Below are 21,773 nucleotides of genomic sequence, written 5' to 3' on the forward strand. Positions count from 1 at the left end.
GAGTGGTACAATGGTGTGAGACCTGCTGCACCACAAAGTGATAAGGTGTGGGAATATTCCTTCCCAGAGAGTAATCTCCCATTGTGGTAAATTACTGAGCAGAGATCAAAAAGAGGAAAGAAAAACTGAATTGAGGGTTACCCCAAGCTACTCGGTCACATTTTTACTGTTGGGTTACATGGGTTGTGGGCAGACCTGAGGCCTGGGAGATAAGCCACTTAACTGGGGTTTATCTGCATTTTCAGCCTCTCAGCCAGAGATAGTGTACAGAAAAGAGGAGAGAGAAAGTAAAATCTGCTTAAGCAATATTAGTAAGAGCAGTAGTGATTTTGTTGCTGATGGCATCAATCACAGTTTAATTTCCTTAAAAAAAATGTTTATATTTGGAAAAACAAATGATTGCGGTAGCGGTGGCACAGACTATTAGGAAAGTGGCTCTTCCCATATTTCCTCCCTCTCCTTATTCTCAGCAAGTTTGTTTGGGAAAGATACCTCATGAGATAAGGTGCCATGCAAGAGGTTATTAAACAAAATTAGGGCTCACGGGATTGGGAGTAATATACTAGCATGGATTGAGGATTGGTTAACGGACAGAAAACAGAGAATAGGAATAAATGGGTCATTTACGGGTTAGCTGGCTGTAACTAGTGGGGTACCACAAGGATCAGTGCTTGGGCCTCAGCTATTCACAATCTACATCAATGATTTGGATGAGGGGACCAAATGTAATATATCCAAGTTTGCTGATGTTACAAAACTAGGTGGGAACATAAGTTGTGAGGAGGATGCAAAGAGGCTTCAAGGGGATACAGACAGGCTAAGTGAGTGGGCAAGAACATGGCAAATGGAATATAATGTGGAGAAATGTGAAGTTATCCACTTTGGTAGGAAAATAGAAAAGCAGAGTATTTTTTAAATGGTGAGAGATTGGGAAATGTTGGTGTTCAGAGGGACCTGGGTGTCCTTGTACATGAATCACTGAAAATTAACATGCAGGTACAGCAAGCAATTAAGAAAGCAAATGGTATGTTGGCCTTTACTACAAGAGGATTTGAGTATAAGAGTAAAGATGTTTTACTGCAATTATATAAGGCCCCGATAAGACCACACCTGGAGTATTGTGTATAGTTTTGGTCTCCTTACCTAAGGAAGGATATGCTTTCCATAGAGGGAGTTCAACGAAAATTCTCCAGACTGATTCCTGGGATGGGGGGATTGTCCTACAAGGACTGTAAAGCTGAAGTCAATGGGAATCGGGGGGAAATGTCTCCACTGGCTGGAGTCATACCTAGCACAAAGGAAGATGGTTGTGGTGGTTGGTGGTCAATCATCACAGCCCCAGGACATCGCTGCAGGAGTTCCTCAGGGCAGTGCCCTAGGCCCAACTATCTTCAGCTGCTTCATCAATGACCTTCCCTCCATCATAAGGTCAAAAATGGACATGTTCGCTGATGACTGCACAGTGTTCAGTGCCATTCACAACTCCTCAGATAATGAAGCAGTCCATGCCCACATGCAACAAGACCTGGACGACATTCAGGCTTGGGCTGATAAGTGGCAGGTAACATTCACGCCACACAAGTGCCAGGCAATGACTATCTCCAACAAGCGAGAGTCTAACCACCACCCCTTGACATTCAACAGCATTACCATCACCGAATCCCCCACCATCAACATCCTGCAGGTCACCATTGACCAGAAACTTAACTGGACCAGCCACATAAATACTGTGGCTACAAGTGCAGATCAGAGGCAAGGTATTCTGCGGTGAGTGTCTCACCTCCTGACTCCCCAAAGCCTTTCCACCATCTACAAGGCACAAGTAAGGAGTGTGATGGAATACTCTCCACTTGCCTAGATGAGTGCAGCTCCAACAACACTCAAGAAGCTCGACACCATCCAGGACAAAGCAACCCGCTTGATTGGCACCCCATCTACCACCTTAAACATTCACTCCCTCCAGCACCAGCGTACCATGGCTGCAGTGTGTACCATCTACAAGATGCACTGCAGCAACTCGCCAAGGCTCCTTCAGCAGCACTTCCCAAACCTGCAACCTCTACCACCTAGAAGGGCAGCAGGTGCATGGGAATATCACCACCTCCAAGTCACACCATCCTGGCTTGGAAGTATATCGCTGTTCCTTCATCATCGCTGGGTCAAAATCCTGGAACTCCCTCCCTAACAGCACTGTGGGAGTACATAGAAAAATAGGAGCAGGAGTAGGCCATTCAGCCCTTCAAGCCTGCTCCGCCATTCAATATGATCATGGCTGATCCTCTATCTCAATACCATATTCCCGCTCTCTCCCCATATCCCTTGACGCCTTTTGCGTCTAGAAATCTATCTATCTGCTTCTTAAATATATTCAGTGACTTGGCCTCCACAGCTTTCTGTGGTAGAGAATTCCATAGGTTCACCACCCTCTGAGTGAAGAAATTTCTCCTCATCTCAGTCCTAAATATCCTACCCCGTATCCTGAGACTGTGACCCCTTGTTCGAGAGCCCCCAGCCAGGGGGAACATCCTCCCTGCATCCAGTCTGTCTAGCCCTGTCAGAATTTTATACGTTTCAATGAGATCCCCTCTCATTCTTCTAAACTCTAGGCCTAGTCGACCCATCTCTCCTCATACGACAGTTCTGCCATCCAGGCATCAGTCTGATGAACCTTCGCTGCACTCCCTCTATGGCAAGTATATCCTTTCTTAGGTAAGGAGACCAAAACTGCACACCTTCACCGTACGGACTGCAGCAGTTCAAGAAGGTGACTCACTACCACCTTCTCGAGGACAATAAATGCTGGCCTTGCCAGCGACACCCAGATCCCATGAACGAAAAAAAAATATTCTCTGGAGTTTAGAAAAATGAGAGGTGATCTAATTGAAACATGCAAAATTCTTACAGGGCTTGACAGGGTAGATGCAGGGAGGATGTTTCTCCTGGCTGGGGAGTCTAGAACCAGGGGTCATAGTCTCAGAATAAGGGGTCGGCCATTTAGGACTGAGATGAGGAGAAAGTTCTTCTCAGAGGGTGGTGAATTTTTGGAATTCTCTACCCAAGAGGGCTGTGGAGGCTCAGTCGTTGAGTATATTCAAGACAGAGATTGTTAGATTTTTGGATATTAAGGGAATCAAGGGATATGGGGATAGTGCAGGAAAGTGGAGTTGAGGTAGGAGGTCAGCCATGACCTTATTGAATGGCAGAGCAGGCTTGAGGGGCCGAATGACCTACTTAAGTTCTTATGAGAGGAAGAGAAACATTAGACTGGTGGCATGGGATGTGGAAGGGGGAGAAATCAAATGTGAAGCAATTCAAAGCAACCTCAGAATCATGCTTTGGCTCCACTCATTCCACATGCCAGTGTCAATCTGCGTCACACATCTCTGTGCCTCTGTTCCTTGAACCACCTAGCTGTTTTGATTTAGCAGGACACAATGCTTCTTTCACTTACAGTAGGAGAAAGTGAAGGATGCCATTGGGAGGTGAGGACAATAAAAAGGTCATATATCATAATTAGAGTGAGACAGCAGACATTACTGATCTACTCCTGAGTTTATACTTTTGACACCGGCAGCAAAACACTTTTACTTGGTGCTCACTATCACCAGCAGGTAAAGGTTGGTGCAGTCGGTAGCTCCTAAAACATCTAGGTTATAATCTTCAATAAATAAAAGTATATATGATTTCCAATTCAATGTGTTTAACACCAGGACTTACCTAGTCTCTGTACTCCAAACTGTCCATAATCTTCACCCTGTATAAATCCTTGAAAAACATATGTGGCACCATCAGGCTCAGCAGAAACCTGGTAAAATAAAAACAAATTATGAATAATAATGATGAAGATGCACTTTTCAAACTTTTATAATAGAGGAAAGAAAACAAAAAAAAATGTACCCAGAAAACACCTGTTTATTCACCAGAATCATCCTCACTATAGCAGTGCCTCTTTCATTTACCACTTTGTGAGCACAATTTGAATGTGTTCCATCGAGTGTACACAGCACCGAAACAGACCATTTGGCCCAAATGGCCTATGCCGGCATTTATGCTCCACATGAGCCTCCTCCCACCTGCGCTGCAGATAAAATTTTCCATTCACCAGATAACCATTATAAATTACAGAAAAACCATCTATGGAGGGTCCGTGTTGACAGCTTAACGTCAGACCACCAAACTGCAGTTCCCTGTGATACCTGGGAAATGACATTTCTGTCTCAAATAAAAATAATTAGAAGTCTTTTCTGAGCCCTGCATTAATAATGTAAATCCATGCTAGTGTACTGTGCCATGCAGGAGGCAATGCATGCACTATTTAAGCATGACAGCTGGAAAGAAAAGAAAGAAAATAGCCCAACTGGACCTTATATCCTTGGCTACTTCCTATGATACCTATACTGTATGTTTCAATGTTGATCAATACCTGGAAATACTTGGTCAACATCAACTCACAGGAAACTCTTTTAGGAACTACAGAAAAGATTAAGGACACAGAGGGACAAGCAGCCTCTGGCTAGTTTCTGCCTTTTTTGGTTTCCTGAAAGGGACCATGGCCAACTTTATTTTGACATTCATGCTGTCAGTGTTCTACAGCATTGAGGTGCTGCAAACACTGACAAGCACTGCACAGAGGTGTAGGGCTGCACCCAGGCTCTCCCATGACTCGCTCCATATGGTTATGCAGGGAGTCATAGCACGCAGGGGTGTCCTTTTCCCTTCCCATGGGCAGAAGAGACTTCCCCAGGAGATCAACACAGCCAGGTTGCACATTGCAGAGAGGGTCACCAGCAGGGATGTGGTCAGTAGGACCTGGGTGCAGTGCCGCAAACATTTCAATGGTCTCAGCAGATCACGAAATGTTAGTACAAAGCCACACTCAACCTCATCCTGCTGTGCCTCTCATCATATCCCCATCACTCTGCCTTCCCTACCCTACTTCTGCACATCCTTACTCACACTAACTTACCTTGCACCTCCAACCATCCCTCTCTATCTACATTATCACATCCCCATCTCACTCGCCACCCCTCACACTCACCCTCATCCTAGAGCAATCATACCAACTAACAACACACAAGGGTATGCACTTGGGTCTTTTATCCAATGTTCATATAAAGTTTCTGTTAATGTGCTGTCAAACATTGAAACCTTTATTTTCAACACTTTGCGTTCTTGGACAGATTGGTGTGCACCTTTGGAAGTGGCTTAGTAAGTTGCAGTGAATGGTGAAATATAACGGTACCTCCCGCAATGGTGATGAGTGTGAAAGGAATGACTTGGACATTGTAGGGATGCCTTATGGTGTTGGTGTGGGGTGGTGCCAACTTGGCGCATCATGTGGCAGGCAGGGTGTACAGCATCAAGTGAAGTAAATCTGGCCATGGTGAGGCCATCTCTGGCAGCAATATGTTTGGGTGCTGATGCCCTCTGTCCTGTGCAGCATCAGGTGATTGTGGAGAAGGTTGGTGGTGTTGTTTTAGTGCTGCTGGTGTTAGGGCTGATTGTGGTGGGATTCTGAGGACCAAGGTGAGAGAGTATAAAGGGCACCCATGCTGATGGAATAGATGGCAGGTGAAGTACAGATGACAGAAGCGATCTGTCAATGGTGAGAGAGGTAATGAGTTCAGACTGGATGGAGATTTGTGTAAAGACTCGCAGCATGGTGAATCTGTTGTGGAAATGCTGTGAGGAAGTGTTTGTGGCTGGGGGAAGATATCTCTGTAAGGTGGGAGCTTTTACTGACATTTGAAGCTGTCAACTCAACAGCTGATTCAATGACCACTGACCTCCTGCCTCAGCTTCACAGATGTGGTTCACGACCAGCGTGGACCCTGTGGGCGAGCTGTCAAATGCAGGTGGTGAGCTGAAATTCATTCTTAAGTGGCTCTAAACAAGCCACTAATTACCTGAATTGGGTCCCCGCTGTGAACCCGCAGCTGCGTGTCAGGTCGGCTCAGCGCTGAGAGACCCGACATTGGGGAAAGGCTTGTGGCAGCAGGTTCACAGCGGGGTCCTAACCCGCTGGGGGGAAAAAAAACACTTTCCCACCCGACCAACCACCAATCATGCCCGCTGACCTCTTGGAAAATCTAGCCCATCAAGTTGGTGTCTGGCAAGTAGTAACGTTTACTCTCTACTTTGTGAAAGCGGGCATCTCACATAATGGCGTAGACCTTAACTTTGTGCGATAGTGTAAAACGGGTGACAGCGAGTAGGTAGCCTGTTTTACGTCTCTCCCAATTTTTATTTTCATTGACTTCAATGGAAATTAAAATTGGGAGGGATGTAAAGCGGGCTGCCGACTCACTGTCACCCATTTTACACTATTGGACAAAGTCAAGATCTATCCGAATGGCTGAAGCAAAAGACCAGTTGTGTACTTGGGATTACTTAGTTGAGTAAACTCTCAGTTGTTCATAACTATTATTATTTTAAGAATATAGGCAGATATTCAGTACAAAATGAGTCTGCCAGGAGGAATCCATCTGACTGAGCTCGCAAGAGCATACTTACATAACCATCCATAGCCCATTTATCTTTGAGCTTGCTTAGTGAAGCTTGGACAGGTGCTTTCACGTGGTACATCAGAAGCATGAGGCGTGCTTCCTGACTTTTGTAGACACCTAAAAGGGCAAAAGAAAAGGAAGAATTATACCCAGAAATGCAACAGCAGCTCCTTGAATCTATATTAAGAAGGATAATTGGCTTTAATAAATATAGCAGGTCACATTGATGATTCATATTGACAAACATCACGATGCTACACTCTGAGGGTGTTACAATGCAGTAGCAGGAGGGCTTGAGAATAAATCATATATAAGAGGAGTTTATCAGAGATGTCCAAATCCTAAAATATGTTATCTGCTTAAAATTGTATTCTAAGCTGTGTACAACAAGAACTTGCATTTAAATTGAGCCTTTAATGCAGAAAATTGTCCCAATGTGCTTCACAAAGGCACAAAAAAAAGGGTGCCAAGCCAAAGGAGGAGATAATAGAAGTGGTGACCAAAGCTTGGTCAGTGAGGTAGATTTTAAGGAGGGTCTTAAAGGCGGAGAGGGAGGTGGAGAAGCAGAGGGATTTAGGGAAGGAATTCCAGAATGTGGGGCCTAGGTGGCTCAAAAGTATGGTCTTCAAAGTTGTGGCAATGTGGAGGGGGTGATGCACATGAGGCTAGAGTCAGAGGAACAAAGTGTTTGGGGGAGGGATGTTGTAGGGCTGGAGGAGTTTACAAAGATAGGAGGAGTGAGGCCATGAAGGAATGAAGCCATGATATGCACAACAGAAGTTGTAGTTGCTGCATTATCTTCAGCTGTAAGAACTTGACTGAGGAGCTGAGAAAATGAATTTTTGCTGAGAGAAGGCAAGAGAAGGAAACAGGTTTATAACAGAATTGGTGGTGATGGCTGTGTCATAAATGTGCTAGAGTAACTGGAGTCTGTGGGAGGTTTATGTTGACTGCGCTGTTTCGATTAAATGTAAACTGAATTAATTTAGCTTGACTGTGCCATCTGAATTGACGGAGTAGTTAAGAAAGCTGAATGACTTGCTTAATGAGTTACCAAATTCAGTCCTGTAAAAAGAGAACTAAATTGGTGAAAAGTAAGAAGCTACTTGAGCTGCAATAGGTTGACTGTGAGAAGATGACAGAGTGAGTTTGTCTGAAATATTAGAGAGGGAGTCTCTCCTGAGTAGTGTTAATAACATGTTGGGGGTGAAATTGGGTGCCTTTGCGCCCCCCGTTAGGCCGCAAATGGCTTTGCGACCGGGCATGGCGCGGACATCGACTCCTGCCATATTCGGCGGGAGTTTTGCAGTGGCGCTACAGCGTTGCACCCCGATCTCCTTCGCCCGGAGATCGTGACATCATCGCCGTGTGCCGTCCCAGGCAGCAGCGCCAGTCTAAAACACCGACAGCTGCAGGAGGTGTGCATTGGGCGGGCGGCCGGCCGCTTTGGGGATGATGATTAAAGGAGAGGTGGCCGAGGCAAGTAAAAATAAAACTTAACCTTTCTAGTTCCAGTTTTTTTCTGCTTGAATGCCGGGCTGATCGCGTGGGATCACGGCTGCCTTGGTGGTCCAGGTAGGTATTTTTTAAATTGCAGAGCCTGCAGAGATGGCCCTTCCCTTTAAGGGAGGGAAGGAGCCTTTGAAAGTGGTAGCGTTGCACGGCCCCAGTGTGCAGCGCTGCTGAAGTCTCCACCCCGCTCTCCGACATTAGCGCCCTAAGAAGGAAGTGGAGCGCTTGATTTAGCACTCCATTTTCCTCTTGGGGCGCTAAAACTCAATTTTGTGGTCGCCGGCGCTAATTAGCACCAGGAGCTAAAGTTAGTGCACAGGCAATGTTAGCGCCCCAAAATGGACGAAACCAAATTTCCCCCTCCTTGAGCCTAAAAATGACAAGGGCTAGTAGTGAGAAAATTAATTACAGGGTGAGCAATTGGTAGCATAGAAATGGCATGATCAGAAGCTAGACATGTTTGGCTGGATTCTCTTCACCTCAGCGGGTTCAGTGTGGGTGATGTCGGTGGTGGGTCGCAGCCCTGCTGCTGGCCCCATCCCACTCTGGAAAATGAATTTATGTTGATAGGGCTTGTTAAGCCCACTCAGCGCGTTTCCCGGGCCAATTAGAGGAAATGGGTCTGGTGACGTCATTCATGACGCGCCATCAGCCGGTTTCCTTAAAGGGACCATGGCCAACCTTTGTTTTGACATTTGTGCTGCCAGTGTTCTACAGTGTTCTCACTGCACAGAGGTGCAGGGCTGCACCCAGTTTCACTAATGACTCCCTCCATATGCATATGGAGGGAGTCAGAGCACGCAGGGCGGTCCTCTTCCCTTCCCATGAGCGGAAGAGACCTCCCCAGGGGAACAAAACATCCTGGTTGCATATTGCACAGGAGGACCCAAGCTGGGGTATTATCAGGAGGACCAGGCTGCAGTGGCGCAAACATTTCAATGATCTCAGTAGATCACAAAACTGTTAACAGGCAGTTAATAGGCTTTAATTCCTTTCCCGCCTCGAGGAGACGGGACCCGGGGCAGGACGGTTTCCCGCCTCCTGGCAAGAGGGCACGGAGGCAGGTTGGGGGTGGGTTTGCCACCTGCCCCCAAATTCTGCAAGTTTACCGGCAGTCCCGCCTCCATATCCGCCTCCTCGGGGCTGACAAAATCCAGCCCTTTGTGTTCTTTGACAGATCTGTGTGCACCTTTGGAAGTGGCTTAGTGAGTTGCAGTGAATAGTGAGGCATAACAGTACCCCCCGCAATGGTGGTGAGTGTGAAAGGGATGGCTTGGTCATTGTAGGGATGCTTTATGGTGCTGGTGTGGGTAGGTGCCAACCTGGCGCATCATGTGGCAGCCAGGGCATACAGCGTCAAGTGAAGTAAATCTGGCCATGGTGAAGCCATTTCTGGCCTTCCGGGCAGCAATGTGCTTGGGTGCTGATGCCCTCTTTCCTGTGCAGCATCAGGTGATTGTGGAGAAGGTTGGTGTCGTTGTTGGTGCTGCTGGTGTGCCTGGTGCTGCTGGTGTTGGGGCTGATCCTGGTCGGATTCTGAGGACCAAAATGACACAGTATAAAGGGCACCCATGTTGATGGAATAGATGGCAGGTGAAGTAGAGATGACAGAAGCATTCTGTCAATGGTGAGAGATTTCTTCCAATGAGGTGAGAGTGGATGGAAAGTGGAAAGCCTGCAAAATCTGTGCTGGAAATGGACTGAAACAGCTTATCACAGAATCACAGAAACCCCACAGTGCAGATAGAGGCCATTTCGGCCCATCGAGCCTGCACCGACACATATTCCACCCGATCCCCATAACCCCTACACCAACACATATCCCACCCTATCCCCGTAACCCCATGTATTTAATCCTCCCTAACACTAAGGGTCAATTTATCATAGCCAATCAACCTAACCCGCACATCTTTGGACTGTGGCTAAAGAAAGTGATGATCTGTCAGGTGAGAGCTTTTACTGTACATTTGAAGTTTTCAAGTAATCGGCTGCAGCAATGGCCATTCAACTCCCCCCTCAGGTTCACAGATGTGATCCCCGAGCAGCGTGGACCCAGTGGGCGAGCAGTGAAAGTTAAAAGAAAAGGTTAAAAGCCTTATTAAGGTTCTGTCAAGAACCCAATAATTGATTTAATTGGGTCGCCCACCTCTGCTGGTCGGGTCGGATCGGAGATCACACACGTGCCATTGGGAAAGGCGCATTGTGGCGGCTTGACAGTGGGGTCCCGACCCGCTGTCAAAAAAATCAAATTTTTCACCGACCCGCCACTGATCCCGCCTGCTGACCACCCCCCACCCCCCCCGAAAATTCCGGCCGATGTATATAGTATGCAGAATATTCTAGATACCCAAAGTATCAAGAATCAGCGCACAGCCTCAGAAGGTGGTGTTGCTGAAGCAGAGAAACACTAAACTCGAGAACCAATTGGCTACACTCTAACATACACAGGAAGGAAAGGTTTTTGGAAGATACATCTCAGAAAGTGGTCAGCTGACAAATTGAGAGGGCTAGTGAAGCAGAAGGAAGTGAGTTATAAATCTCATCATTCATCAAGAAACTACTCGTGAAATAACGCTGGACGGCCAGCTGGTGGCGCTGTCCAAGGAGTATAAATACTCAGGCGTGGGCCCAGCTTGCCAGGGACATTTTGTAAGACAAGGAAGTAGTGAAGTACAACTAAACCTCCATGTTCTGAAACAAGTTGATTAAAGACTTGCTTTATGCTCAAACCTAGTGCGTAGTGAGTTTTATTACATCAAAGTGGATAACCACTCAAAAAAGAAGCAAGAAGAGACAGGAAAAATCCGTACAAGAAACCCCTCTGGGTCTGGATTGTCTAATAGGCATACAGTTCTTGGTATTTATGATGAAGACAAGGATGGCGGCATGGGGGAGAATATTCAAGAACAACACAAGACTGTGGAACAAGGATTTATCCTTGGGGTAAACAATAATGGCATCCATGAGAAAATGTACATGTCAATAGTGAAAGATTCCATAATTGGGGATTAGACAGCCTGATTTTCAGCTGCAACCAAGTGTGTTGTCTCTAAAGTACCATGGTAAGTGGCATAATGAAACAGGTAAAACATATCTGGAAATGTAGGTGAGAAACTCTGGTCTAGGTAGGAACCATTGGCACAGGGAAGGTTAGGATAGAGGTCTTGCAGGGAACTTTATGAAGTTAATTTGTAGGTTGAAGTGCAATACCTAAAGGATAGTAATTTTAGGATTATTCTCAGTGTTGTACACTGGACTAGTTAGCGAGAAACAGAATGGCTACATCAATGTGTGACAAAAGATGGAGTAGAAGGCAGGGTTACAGATTCCTAGGGGAACACGTTCTGGGGAGGGGAAAACTGTTCAGATGGGATGGACATTATCCAAACTGTACTAGTCCTTGTCGAGAAGTTAAATAGGATGTAAACTACTAAAGCAGGAGGAAGGGTTAAAAGAAACAAAAAGGAGATTTATCACATCAATTGCAGGAAAAACAAGTAAGAATGGTGAACTTAGGTTTTTTTTAACAAAGAACATGAGGAATAAAGTCAGATGAATATGTAACTCTTGAGAATATTGATATTAATGTCACCTCAGAGGCATGGCTGATTGCAGAGGATGACCAAGAGTTGGAGCTGAGAGAGTATAAAATGCTTTGCAAGGATACACCTAGAAAGACAGATCATGGACAACTAAAAGGGAGAATGAAAATACAAACAAATTCCTTGAGGCAGCCAGGGATTGTTTCTTCACACAACATGTGAGGTACGCAACTAGAGCAGAGGCCGCATTGGATTTGGTGTTTAGCAATCCACCAAAACTGGTTAGTAACCTGGAGGTCAACAGTATCTGGGATCTAGCGATCATTGGTTTTCTTCGATTAGATGTTGTTGGCAATGCTGAGATTAAAAACAACAATGTGGTGCTAAAAGCTTTGAAGGGAAAACTTTGGAGTTACAAGAAAAGTTTTAGTGAAATTTAATTGGGAAACCATACTTAAAAATAGAACAACATAAGAAAACTGGAATCTAATTAAAGTTATTATACAGGACAGGGAAAGCAAATATAACCTGTTTTGAAAAAGAGAAACATAGCAGATTTAGAGCATTGCAGTTTAAGAAGGAAATTAGAAGGAACCTACAAACAAGCAGAAATTCTTGTTAAAAATTACAAGGAGACAAAAAATAAGGAATATTGGAATTCAAATAAAACACAAATGAGGCTGGCTAAATAAAATATTAAAATACGCTAGAGAAAAATAGAGACATAAATTACACAAGGCAACTGAAGAGAACCAAAAATGCTTTATAAATATATTAATTGTAGGTTAAAGAACAGTCAGGTCTACTGGGGGCCAAGTTGGGTGAAATTATTATGGATGATCAGGATATGGCAGATATATTGAATGGAGTCTTCACATCAGTATTCACAAACGAGAACTTCAGATAAATTCCTTTAGTCATAAATGGAACTGTGATTCATAACACTTAGAAGCCTAGAAATTACACTTAATGTAGTCTTATATGATATTCTTCCATCTGCTATTTTTTATCATATATTTTAAATGGATTAATGGCTCCACTTAAATAATAGATAGAGAACTGTCGCATGGACGTGCTAAGCAGAAACCAGAAAAATAAATGTCCACAAGGCTCCTGGGTTAGATGGGATATATGCTAGAATACTAAAGGAATTAAAGGAAGAAATTAGTAATGCTCTGGTTGATTTTTTTAATGTGGAGTTGAACCTAAATACTCAAGGAGAGCAAATGTAGTTCCAATGTTCAAAAAAGTAGGGCATGAACCTGGTAATTGTCGCCCAGTTAGCCTAACATTCACAGTGGGGGAAAACCTTGGATGCAAAAATGAGCATCTGAAGAGCATAGGTATTATAGGAAGTAGTCAGCGTGACTTCAGAAATAAGAGTGTGTGGCTTACAAACCTACTGTAATTATTGTAGGAAGCAATTAAGCTATTGGGTAAGGGCAATCCAGTAGATGTAGTTTATTTAGTACTCAGAAGGCATTGACAAAAGTACTATATGTGACACTAGCAAGTTAGGCTCAGGGAATAAATTAAACGTTGGTTTAACAACAGAAGACAGGTTGGAATAAATGGTAGATAATCGTCTTGGGAGAATGTGGTATTCTACAAGCATCTGTACTGGGACAACTGCTGTGCAGAATATTTGTGAATGATACAGTTTCTGTAGAAAAATTATTAAGTTTGCTGCTGGCACAAAGCACTATAAGCAGATAATGAGTAAAAAAGAGATGGATTATCATCAGAAAGACTTGTACCATGGCAGATGGAATTTAATGTGGATAAATGAAGGGTAATGCACATAGAAAGAGGTAACACTAAATATGTATAAACATGAAAGTGTCTATTTTATGTTTACACTGCAAAGGCTGAAAAGGAAGAGATCACAGATCATACATTGATACAGTTATCAATAAAGCAAATCAGTACTGCGTGCATCTGGAAGCCATCTTAATGTAAATCAGAATAAATTATACTGACACTGTACTGATCAATGGGTGTGTGCAGTTTTAGTGACCCAACCGCATAAAGGATATAGCTACATTAGAAAAGATTCAGCGAAGATTGAAATACATGGCTAGGAAGACATGACACTTGTAGTCTTTAAAATAATGAAACATATAGAGGGATATGGGGGCATGGTATTAAGAGGTAATTAGAGTAGGGGGAGGCTCATGTGGAGTATAAACACAGGCATAGACTAGTTTTGCCGAATGATCTGTTTCTTTGTTGTACACAGCAAAACAGTGGACATCACTGGACAGAATAATCTGTCTTCTGTGATAAGTCACATTTTCACATATCTACTACACTGCAGAAGGTAATGGAAACTCCCATGAGGGCTCAGCAAGTTTATCCATGTGTGCAGCTGAGCTCTGCAGACCAGGGAGGTGACAGATTTGAGCCTACGTCTGTGCTGAATTAATTGATCACAGCCAGTACAGACAACAGGATGCTGCAATTGGCCTCAGAATCTCGAGGTTTGGCAAATGAAAATCAGTCAAGCTTCCCAATCCTGATCAGTCTCCAGAAGAAAGCTGCTGGAAGTGCAGTTATCAGTGCCAGGTAAAGACAAATGCCTTCCCCCCACTGCCCAACTTTATAGAATTTATGGAATCATCCAGCATTGCTTCCACAAATGTTATTGATAGATCTGTACCTGAAAGCTGCAGCTCCATATTACTGTTCGTGAGAGTGGCATTTACTCTGCCCGTTGAGGTGTTATAACTAGTAACTGTCAACGTCATGGGCTGTTTCTTTCCTTTGTAATTATAAGACCCCTTCCAAATATAATATGGGGCAAAAACATCATCCGGAACTGAAAATTAGAAGAATTTTAATAATTGAATCAGAAAGTCTAAAGTGCAGCTTAACAATGACTAAGATAAAAGACATGGGGGTGAAATTGAGCTTGGGCGTGGATGCAAAACAGGCAAAATCACAGTTGCCGACCATTATACAACACGCCTGACGTTCAGTTCTATTGAAGCCAATGTAACTGAATATCGGGCAGAGCGTATTACAAGTGAGCGATACGATACCACTTGTTTTGCATCCCCGGCCATGTCTAATCGCCCTCACCATTTTCTTTAATTCACTGTGAAGTACATTATCTACAAACATGACGAAAATGAATTCGTTTCTATATAAGCTTGTGTGTGTGTGTTTGTTACCTCTTGTGCTCATCATAGTAAGGGATATCAATGCTGCTAAATTACACATCTTCCAACTTTTTGAACTCAGTATATGCATCAAGCACTCCCAGGACAGATACAGCATGCAGGTTAAAACTCGCGAGACTCTGCTTCAACAGTGTGCCTTAAGCAAAATTTCAATAAGACACCCTCTAGTGCACCATTTATAATTTGGCTTCTCCAAACAAGATTGACAATTTGGCATTAAATTACACAAAGTGCACTATTCACTAATAGTTACTGGGGACTGGGTTGAGAGTGATCAAATTAATTTCATAAGATTCTTACAGCTGGCTAAGAGGAATGTTTTTCATCTTATTAGTTTGGGCTAGATTTGCATTCATAATTCATTTATTGGAACATGAAGCCCTAACAGTCAACTAATACAGAATATTAATTGTGGTGTATGTAACCTGTTCCACCTTAAGAGAACTACCTTAAGAGATGTACTACTTTCTCTTGGCTGCTGTATACTGTAATACCGGTGGTGACCACACCGGTATATAAGTGTTGTGTAAGGATTTGCTGGGCAGTTCAGCCCTGACCTCCGAATAGTAAAGACCTGTTAAAGTTATTCTTGTGGTCTGTGTCCAGTGATTTATAATAAGCATAACTGGGACACACAGACTTAACAGTGGCGACGAGTCCGATCTTACCCTGCGGCAGTTTTACATCCAAGGCAGCTTCGTCCTCAGAACGGGCGTCGAGAAGAGGCATCCGCCCTCATCATCCTGCTGAGCACCATCGCACGGGAGGCATCGAGAACCCGGGTTAAAAAGAAAAATTCTGACCACGAAGCCCTCCATCAGCGACAGGCAGTGATCATCCCTTCTACCACGGTGGTGGGTAAGCCGATCAGCGACACGAGCAGAAAGTCGGCCGCGTTGACTGTGGAGTGGGGGAGGGAAAACGGAGGAAAAAGGGCGGAGAACTCGACCACGGCCGGTGAAAAGGGCCGGGCTGCAATCGAGGCCGAGAGGCGCAGCGACTGGGTCAGCTTAAGGCACGAGAGCCGCGGAGAACTCAAACGCAGCCGGTGTAAAGGACCGGGCTGCATGCGGGGCTGAGAGGCGCAACAGCAGGGGAAGCGTGAATGCCCACGGAAACCGCGGGGGAGTAAAAGCAGCATCGGGGAATTGAGAACCGCTGGGGAGGTGAGAACGGCAACAGCACGGCAATCGCCATTGCAGCCAGCGGGGGAAAAAGGCAAACGCGGGAATCCGCCATTGTAGTCGGCGGGGGAAGAAGACGAGCGCGGGAAAGACCGCCAAGCATGGGAAGCCGCCATTTTAGTAGGCGGGGGAAGAAGACAAGCGCGGGAAGCCGCCATTTTGAGAAAAAGAAAAATTTAAAAACTTACAAGGATGCCTAAACATGGGAACATTAATACCTTTGATAGCGATATCGAAGATTGGACCATGTATGTAGAACGCATGGAAGTTTATTGTAAAGCAAATAAGGTACCAGATGATGAGAAAGCACTAACCTTATTAAGCTCAATGGGTGCGAAGACATACGGGCTATTGAAGCACCTTCTATCACCAGATAAACCGGCGGATCAGACTTTCGCGAATATTGTTACTGTCCTGAAAAATCATTTAAACCCCACGCCGCTGATGATAGCGGAATGATTTAAATTTTACAGAAGAACGCAGCTGAAAGACGAAAGCAACGCTGAATTTTTAATTGAACTGCGTAAGCTATCAAAGTACTGTCAGTTTGGAACAGGACTAGCAGATGCGCTGAGAGATAAATTTGTGTGTGGATTGTTAAAAGAAGGAACACAAAAGCGACTGCTTGAGGAGAATGATCTTACGCTTGATAAAGCTGTCACTATTGCAGCATCGCACGAAGCCGCAGCGAGAGGCACTGCGGAAATGCAGCTACGGTCATCGGAACTCAGCACCAATCAAATGGTCTTGGGTACAGTAAAATGTTATCGTTGTGGAAAGACAACACACGATCAGAACCAGTGCTGGTTCAAAAATCAGGAACGCAGAAAATGTGGCAGGCTTGGTCACATAGCTAAAGTATGCCGGTCAGGAAAGAAGACCAGCAACAAAAAGTCACCGCAGGAAAAGTACAGAAAGGTACACAAGGTGACAGAGAACAGTTCGAACGAACAGAAGTCAAATTCAGACTCCAGCAGTAATGAACTGGGTAGTCTAAGAGTACACAATGTTGGTAATGAAGCAGACCTCCAAACAATCTGGGTCACACTTCAGATAGCAGGAGTCCAAGTGAAGATGGAATTGGACACTGGATCGGCATTGACGGTCATGAATAAGCAAGATTACAAAAGGTTATTCCCACATATTCCCCTACGGGATACGGAGATTGTATTGAAAACATACACGGGGCAAAGAGTATACCCCATCGGGAAGATAGAGGTAAAGGTGGTCCACAAGGGCAAAGAAAGCCGAGGAATGGACTTATATGTACTACCTGAGGGAGGTCCACCACTACTGGGACGGGAGTGGATTAGGAAAATAAATATGGACTGGCATTCCTTAAAAGCACTAACGGTAGATTCCGGTAAAAAAGATGTCAAACCTAAACGATTGTCCAGAATATTGGACGATGCTAAAGAGGTGTTCCAACAGGGACTGGGAACACTGAGAGGAATTACGGCAAACATCAAGGTTGAAGAACATGCAAAACCAAAATTTTTCAAAGCCAGACCGGTACCTTATGCGATACGACCTGCTGTGCAAGCTGAGCTGGAAGGGCTAGAACGTTCAGGAGTACTGTCTAAGGTAGACTGGAGTGAGTGGGCCACGCCCATTGTTCCCGTCATGAAGCGTTCATCAAGCAACAAGCCGGGGGAACCGGGGAAGGTTCGCATCTGTGGAGATTTCAAGATCACTGTTAATCCGGTGCTTCACACGGTGCAGTATCCGCTTCCGCGGATTGAGGATATCTTCGCTTCGTTGTCTGGTGGGAAACACTTCACCAAGATAGACCTGGCGCAGGCGTACTTACAGATGGAAGTTGAGGAAGAGTCACGCCAGTATCTCACGATCAACACGCATAGAGGCTTGTATCGGTATAATAGACTGGTTTTTGGAGTGGCATCGGCTCCAGCAATTTGGCAGAGGGCCATGGAGCAGGTATTACAGGGAATTCCAGGCACACAATGTTACCTGGATGATATTCTGATTACAGGAGATGATGACGAGGAACACCTTGCAAATTTGGAACTGGTGCTCACCAGATTGAAAGAATATGGAATTCGAGTTAATCGCCAGAAATGTGAGTTCTTTCAGAAGCGGATCTCGTACTGTGGTCATGTCATTGACCAGGAGGGGCTTCATAAGTCTCCTGACAAGATCGAAGCTGTTGTGAAGGCTCCCGCTCCGGATAATGTATCCCAGTTGAGGTCGTTCCTAGGGTTGATTAACTATTACCATAAGTTTCTGCCAAATTTATCCATGGTGCTGCACCCACTGAACGCTCTTTTGCAGAAGGGAGTACCATGGAAGTGGAGCGAGGACTGTAAGAGGGTCTTTCGCAAAAGCAAGGCATTGATCACCTCAGAGGAAGTGTTGGCTCACTTCAGCCCAACGTTGCCTATTCGTTTGGCTTGTGATGCTTCTCCATATGGTATTGGGGCAGTACTCTCACACAAGTTGCCAAATGGCCTGGAGAGGCCAGTTGCGTTCGCATCCAGATCATTGACCTCCGCTGAGCGCAACTATGCTCAGATAGATAGGGAGGCTCTCAGCCTTGTGTGGGGAGTAAAGAAGTTTAATCATTACCTGCAGGGCCAAAAGTTTACGCTTCTGACAGACCACCAGCCGTTGGTATCCATTTTTAACCCTAAGAAGGGTGTTTCGGTGATGACAGCACAGAGACTCCAGAGATGGTCCCTTTTCCTAGGGGCACATCAATATCAGATCGAATTCAAAGGTACAAAGCAGCATGGTAATGCTGATGGGCTGTCGCGCCTGCCACTACCTACAGAGGAGGAGGCACCGGCGGTTGACCCTGTTGAGTTATTTCACTCGACCATCATCGAATGTTTACCAGTCACCAATGCAAGTATTGAAAGAGAAACCAGGAACGACCCGACACTGTCCCGGGTCTACGAAGTGACAGTGAAGGGATGGCCAGCACATGGTGATCCACTGTTACCGGCATTCTCAGCAAGACGAGAACAGCTGTCCGTCTGTCAAGGAACATTGATGTATGGAACAAGGGTGATTATTCCTCCTAAGTTAAGAGAGAGAGTTCTAAAGGAACTGCATGAAGGTCATCTGGGGGGAGTCAAGATGAAAAGCCTGGCTAGGGCTTATGTGTGGTGGCCGGGTATCGACCAACAGATAGAGGATCTGACGAAAAGCTGCTCAGGGTGCCAAAAGTGCAAAATGCACCTCCGATTGCACCGCTGCATCCATGGGAATGGTCTTCAAACCCATGGCAACGTGTACATATTGACTTTGCGGGTCCATTCATGGACTCCATGTTTTTAATTGCGGTGGACGCACATTCTAAATGGCCAGAAGTGATTAAGATGACTACCACTACCTCGGAAAAGACGATCGCGGTGCTAAGAACGATATTTGCAAGAAATGGATTGCCAGAACAAATATGTTCAGACAACGGACCGCAGTTCGTGTCAGAAGAATTCCAGAAATTCATGAAGAAGAATGGGGTGAAACATTATACCTCTGCCCCATATCATCCGGCTACAAACGGGTTGGCCGAGAGATTTGTACAAACGTTCAAAAAAGCAATAAAGGCCATGAGCGAAGATCAGATTCCACTACAACACAAGGTGGACAAATTCCTACTGGCATATCGAAACGCCACTCATGCAGTGACAAACCAAAGTCCTGCCATGATGTTCTATAACAGGAGGTTGCGGTCCAGGTTGGACTTGTTAAAACCAAATGTGCGGAGGGAAGTTGAAAACAAACAGTTCCAGCATATAAATAACAAGACCACTCGGAGTTTCGAAATAGGACAACCAGTTTTAGCCCGGGACTATAAAAACGAGAAATGGCAATCTGGAACAATTCGGGCCAGACAAGGACCCCTGATGTACACGGTAGATATTGGTGAAAATGTAATACGGCGTCATGCTGACCAACTGGTAGAATTGAGAACAAGGGTCGAACCCATGGTTACGGCAGAGACAACCATGGAAGAAGTTAGTGAACCTGAAGCATCTACCTCAGAAGTGAATGTACCTGATGATGATGTCCAATCCATAAGAGACCAACTAGATGAGTCACCCCAGCAACGAGAATCAGAGACCCCTGAAAGGCGTTATCCAACTCGAATCAGGAGGCCTCCTCAGAGACTGAATCTTTGAACTGTTTTGCATGAAGTTGTATATATATATATGTTATTATGTTATGTTAAATGGGGATATAACTGTTAAGCTAAAAAGGGAGGATTGTGGTGTATGTAACCTGTTCCACCTTAAGAGAACTACCTTAAGAGATGTACTACTTTCTCTTGGCTGCTGTATACTGTAATACCGGTGGTGACCACACCGGTATATAAGTGTTGTGTAAGGATTTGCTGGGCAGTTCAGCCTGACCTCCGAATAGTAAAGACCTGTTAAAGTTATTCTTGTGGTCTGTGTCCAGTGATTTATAATAAGCATAACTGGGACACACAGACTTAACATTAATAGTTACAGAACTGACAAGAATATTATTTATGACATTTTTCAGCACTTGGCGAGCAATAGATTATCATTATAAACTGCTAAAAACTGTAATTAGTACTGGTTTCCTTTTTTATAAGTAGAAATGTGTTTTAAAACACTTTACAAAGATTGTCCTTGGTGATACTTGGAAGTATTTGTACCCATCTAAATATTTCTTTTATTTCTGAATACAGACATATAAAGAACAAGCAACAAGCCTTAAAGACAAGCAGAGCTACAGGTCTGAGCATTAGAGCTATAATTTATTTTCAGTGTTCAGGAGACCTTATAAATCTCTAAGAACAAACATCAGATGATATATGGATGCCACCTGAACTGTGGGTTTTAAATTGTTACTTTTTACTTCCTCTGTTACCAGTAACATTTTAGTCTACATCTTCGAAAGTATCAGCTAAAACTGGAGGGATATTGTAATATCCCCATTACAGAATAATCGCAATTTGCATGAAACTATAATGAAGGGAATTTTCAATTCTACAGTAAGATTACAATAGAATCTAAGCCAACTGTACAACGTAATCTTTTACACTTACTGAAATATTATAATATTGATATTTTTATTATGTCCATAGTTTGACACTGAATATTCCAAAATATAGCAACTTGTAATGTAACAAAATAATTTGGTATTGAAAAAAATGCAAGAGTACTGACAAATTACTAAAAGGTGACATCCTCATCCACATAAGTAGGTAACTAAATCTGTCAAAGTTTTAATAAACTGGACCTACCATTTAGTTTGGGGCTTGGGGTTCCAATTGAAGGTCTGTTGCTTTTCTCTGATCTCTTTGAACCAGCTATGAAAATCAAAAGTGAAAAAGGTCTCAAGTACGATTAAATTAAAACTTTTCATACAAATGGCAGTAATTTCCATGGGCGTTCTCCAAATTGTCCACCATAACTTCGGCGGAAGAGCAGCGGAAATCCCAGAGAAACGGAGTAAATGGCCAGGTCCACAGTTTCTCCAGGGTATCCGCTGAAGTTATGGCAGATAACCGGGAAACACCTGCGGAAATTCTGTCATATTATACGATATTACATTTCGCAAAGCTAAAGATCTGGGTCTAGGTTTTACACTGCAATTACACTATACAACAGAAAATCTCTCAAAAGCCACTCCCATCGGCTCGCTACCTGTCCCTGCCAATTTTGGGTTTCCCATCAGAGGCTTGCAGCAGCCATCTTCTGGTCACTCCTGGGCACAGCCTGGGAAGCTCACCATAATTATTTAAATGCACCTGACTCCAGAATGCTGGCTGGAGTTAAAGGCACATCCTTGCAGCAGGTGAAGTCCTGCCCATTCCGCTGCACTTACACTTGTTTAAGGGCAAGCGGAAAG

General features: G+C 44.4%; 1 protein-coding gene across 1 annotated transcript in view; it reads right to left on the reverse strand.

The window, feature by feature from the left end:
* Nucleotides 1-21,773, reverse strand: part of csmd3b (CUB and Sushi multiple domains 3b) — a 1,929,854-nt gene that overhangs the window by 20,815 nt on the left and 1,887,266 nt on the right. Inside the window, exons 63-66 of the mRNA XM_085993978.1 lie at nt 21,166-21,231; nt 14,220-14,378; nt 6,514-6,623; nt 3,718-3,805 (exon numbers count right to left, since the gene is read on the reverse strand). Of these exons, the coding sequence (XP_085850104.1) occupies nt 3,718-3,805; nt 6,514-6,623; nt 14,220-14,378; nt 21,166-21,231 (423 nt within the window). The remainder of the gene's footprint in view (nt 1-3,717; nt 3,806-6,513; nt 6,624-14,219; nt 14,379-21,165; nt 21,232-21,773) is intronic.

The sequence above is a fragment of the Somniosus microcephalus genome, chromosome 7 (genome assembly GCF_052327205.1).
Source record: "Somniosus microcephalus isolate GS21.2 chromosome 7, FLI_Smic_1.0, whole genome shotgun sequence".
NCBI lineage: Eukaryota > Metazoa > Chordata > Chondrichthyes > Squaliformes > Somniosidae > Somniosus > Somniosus microcephalus.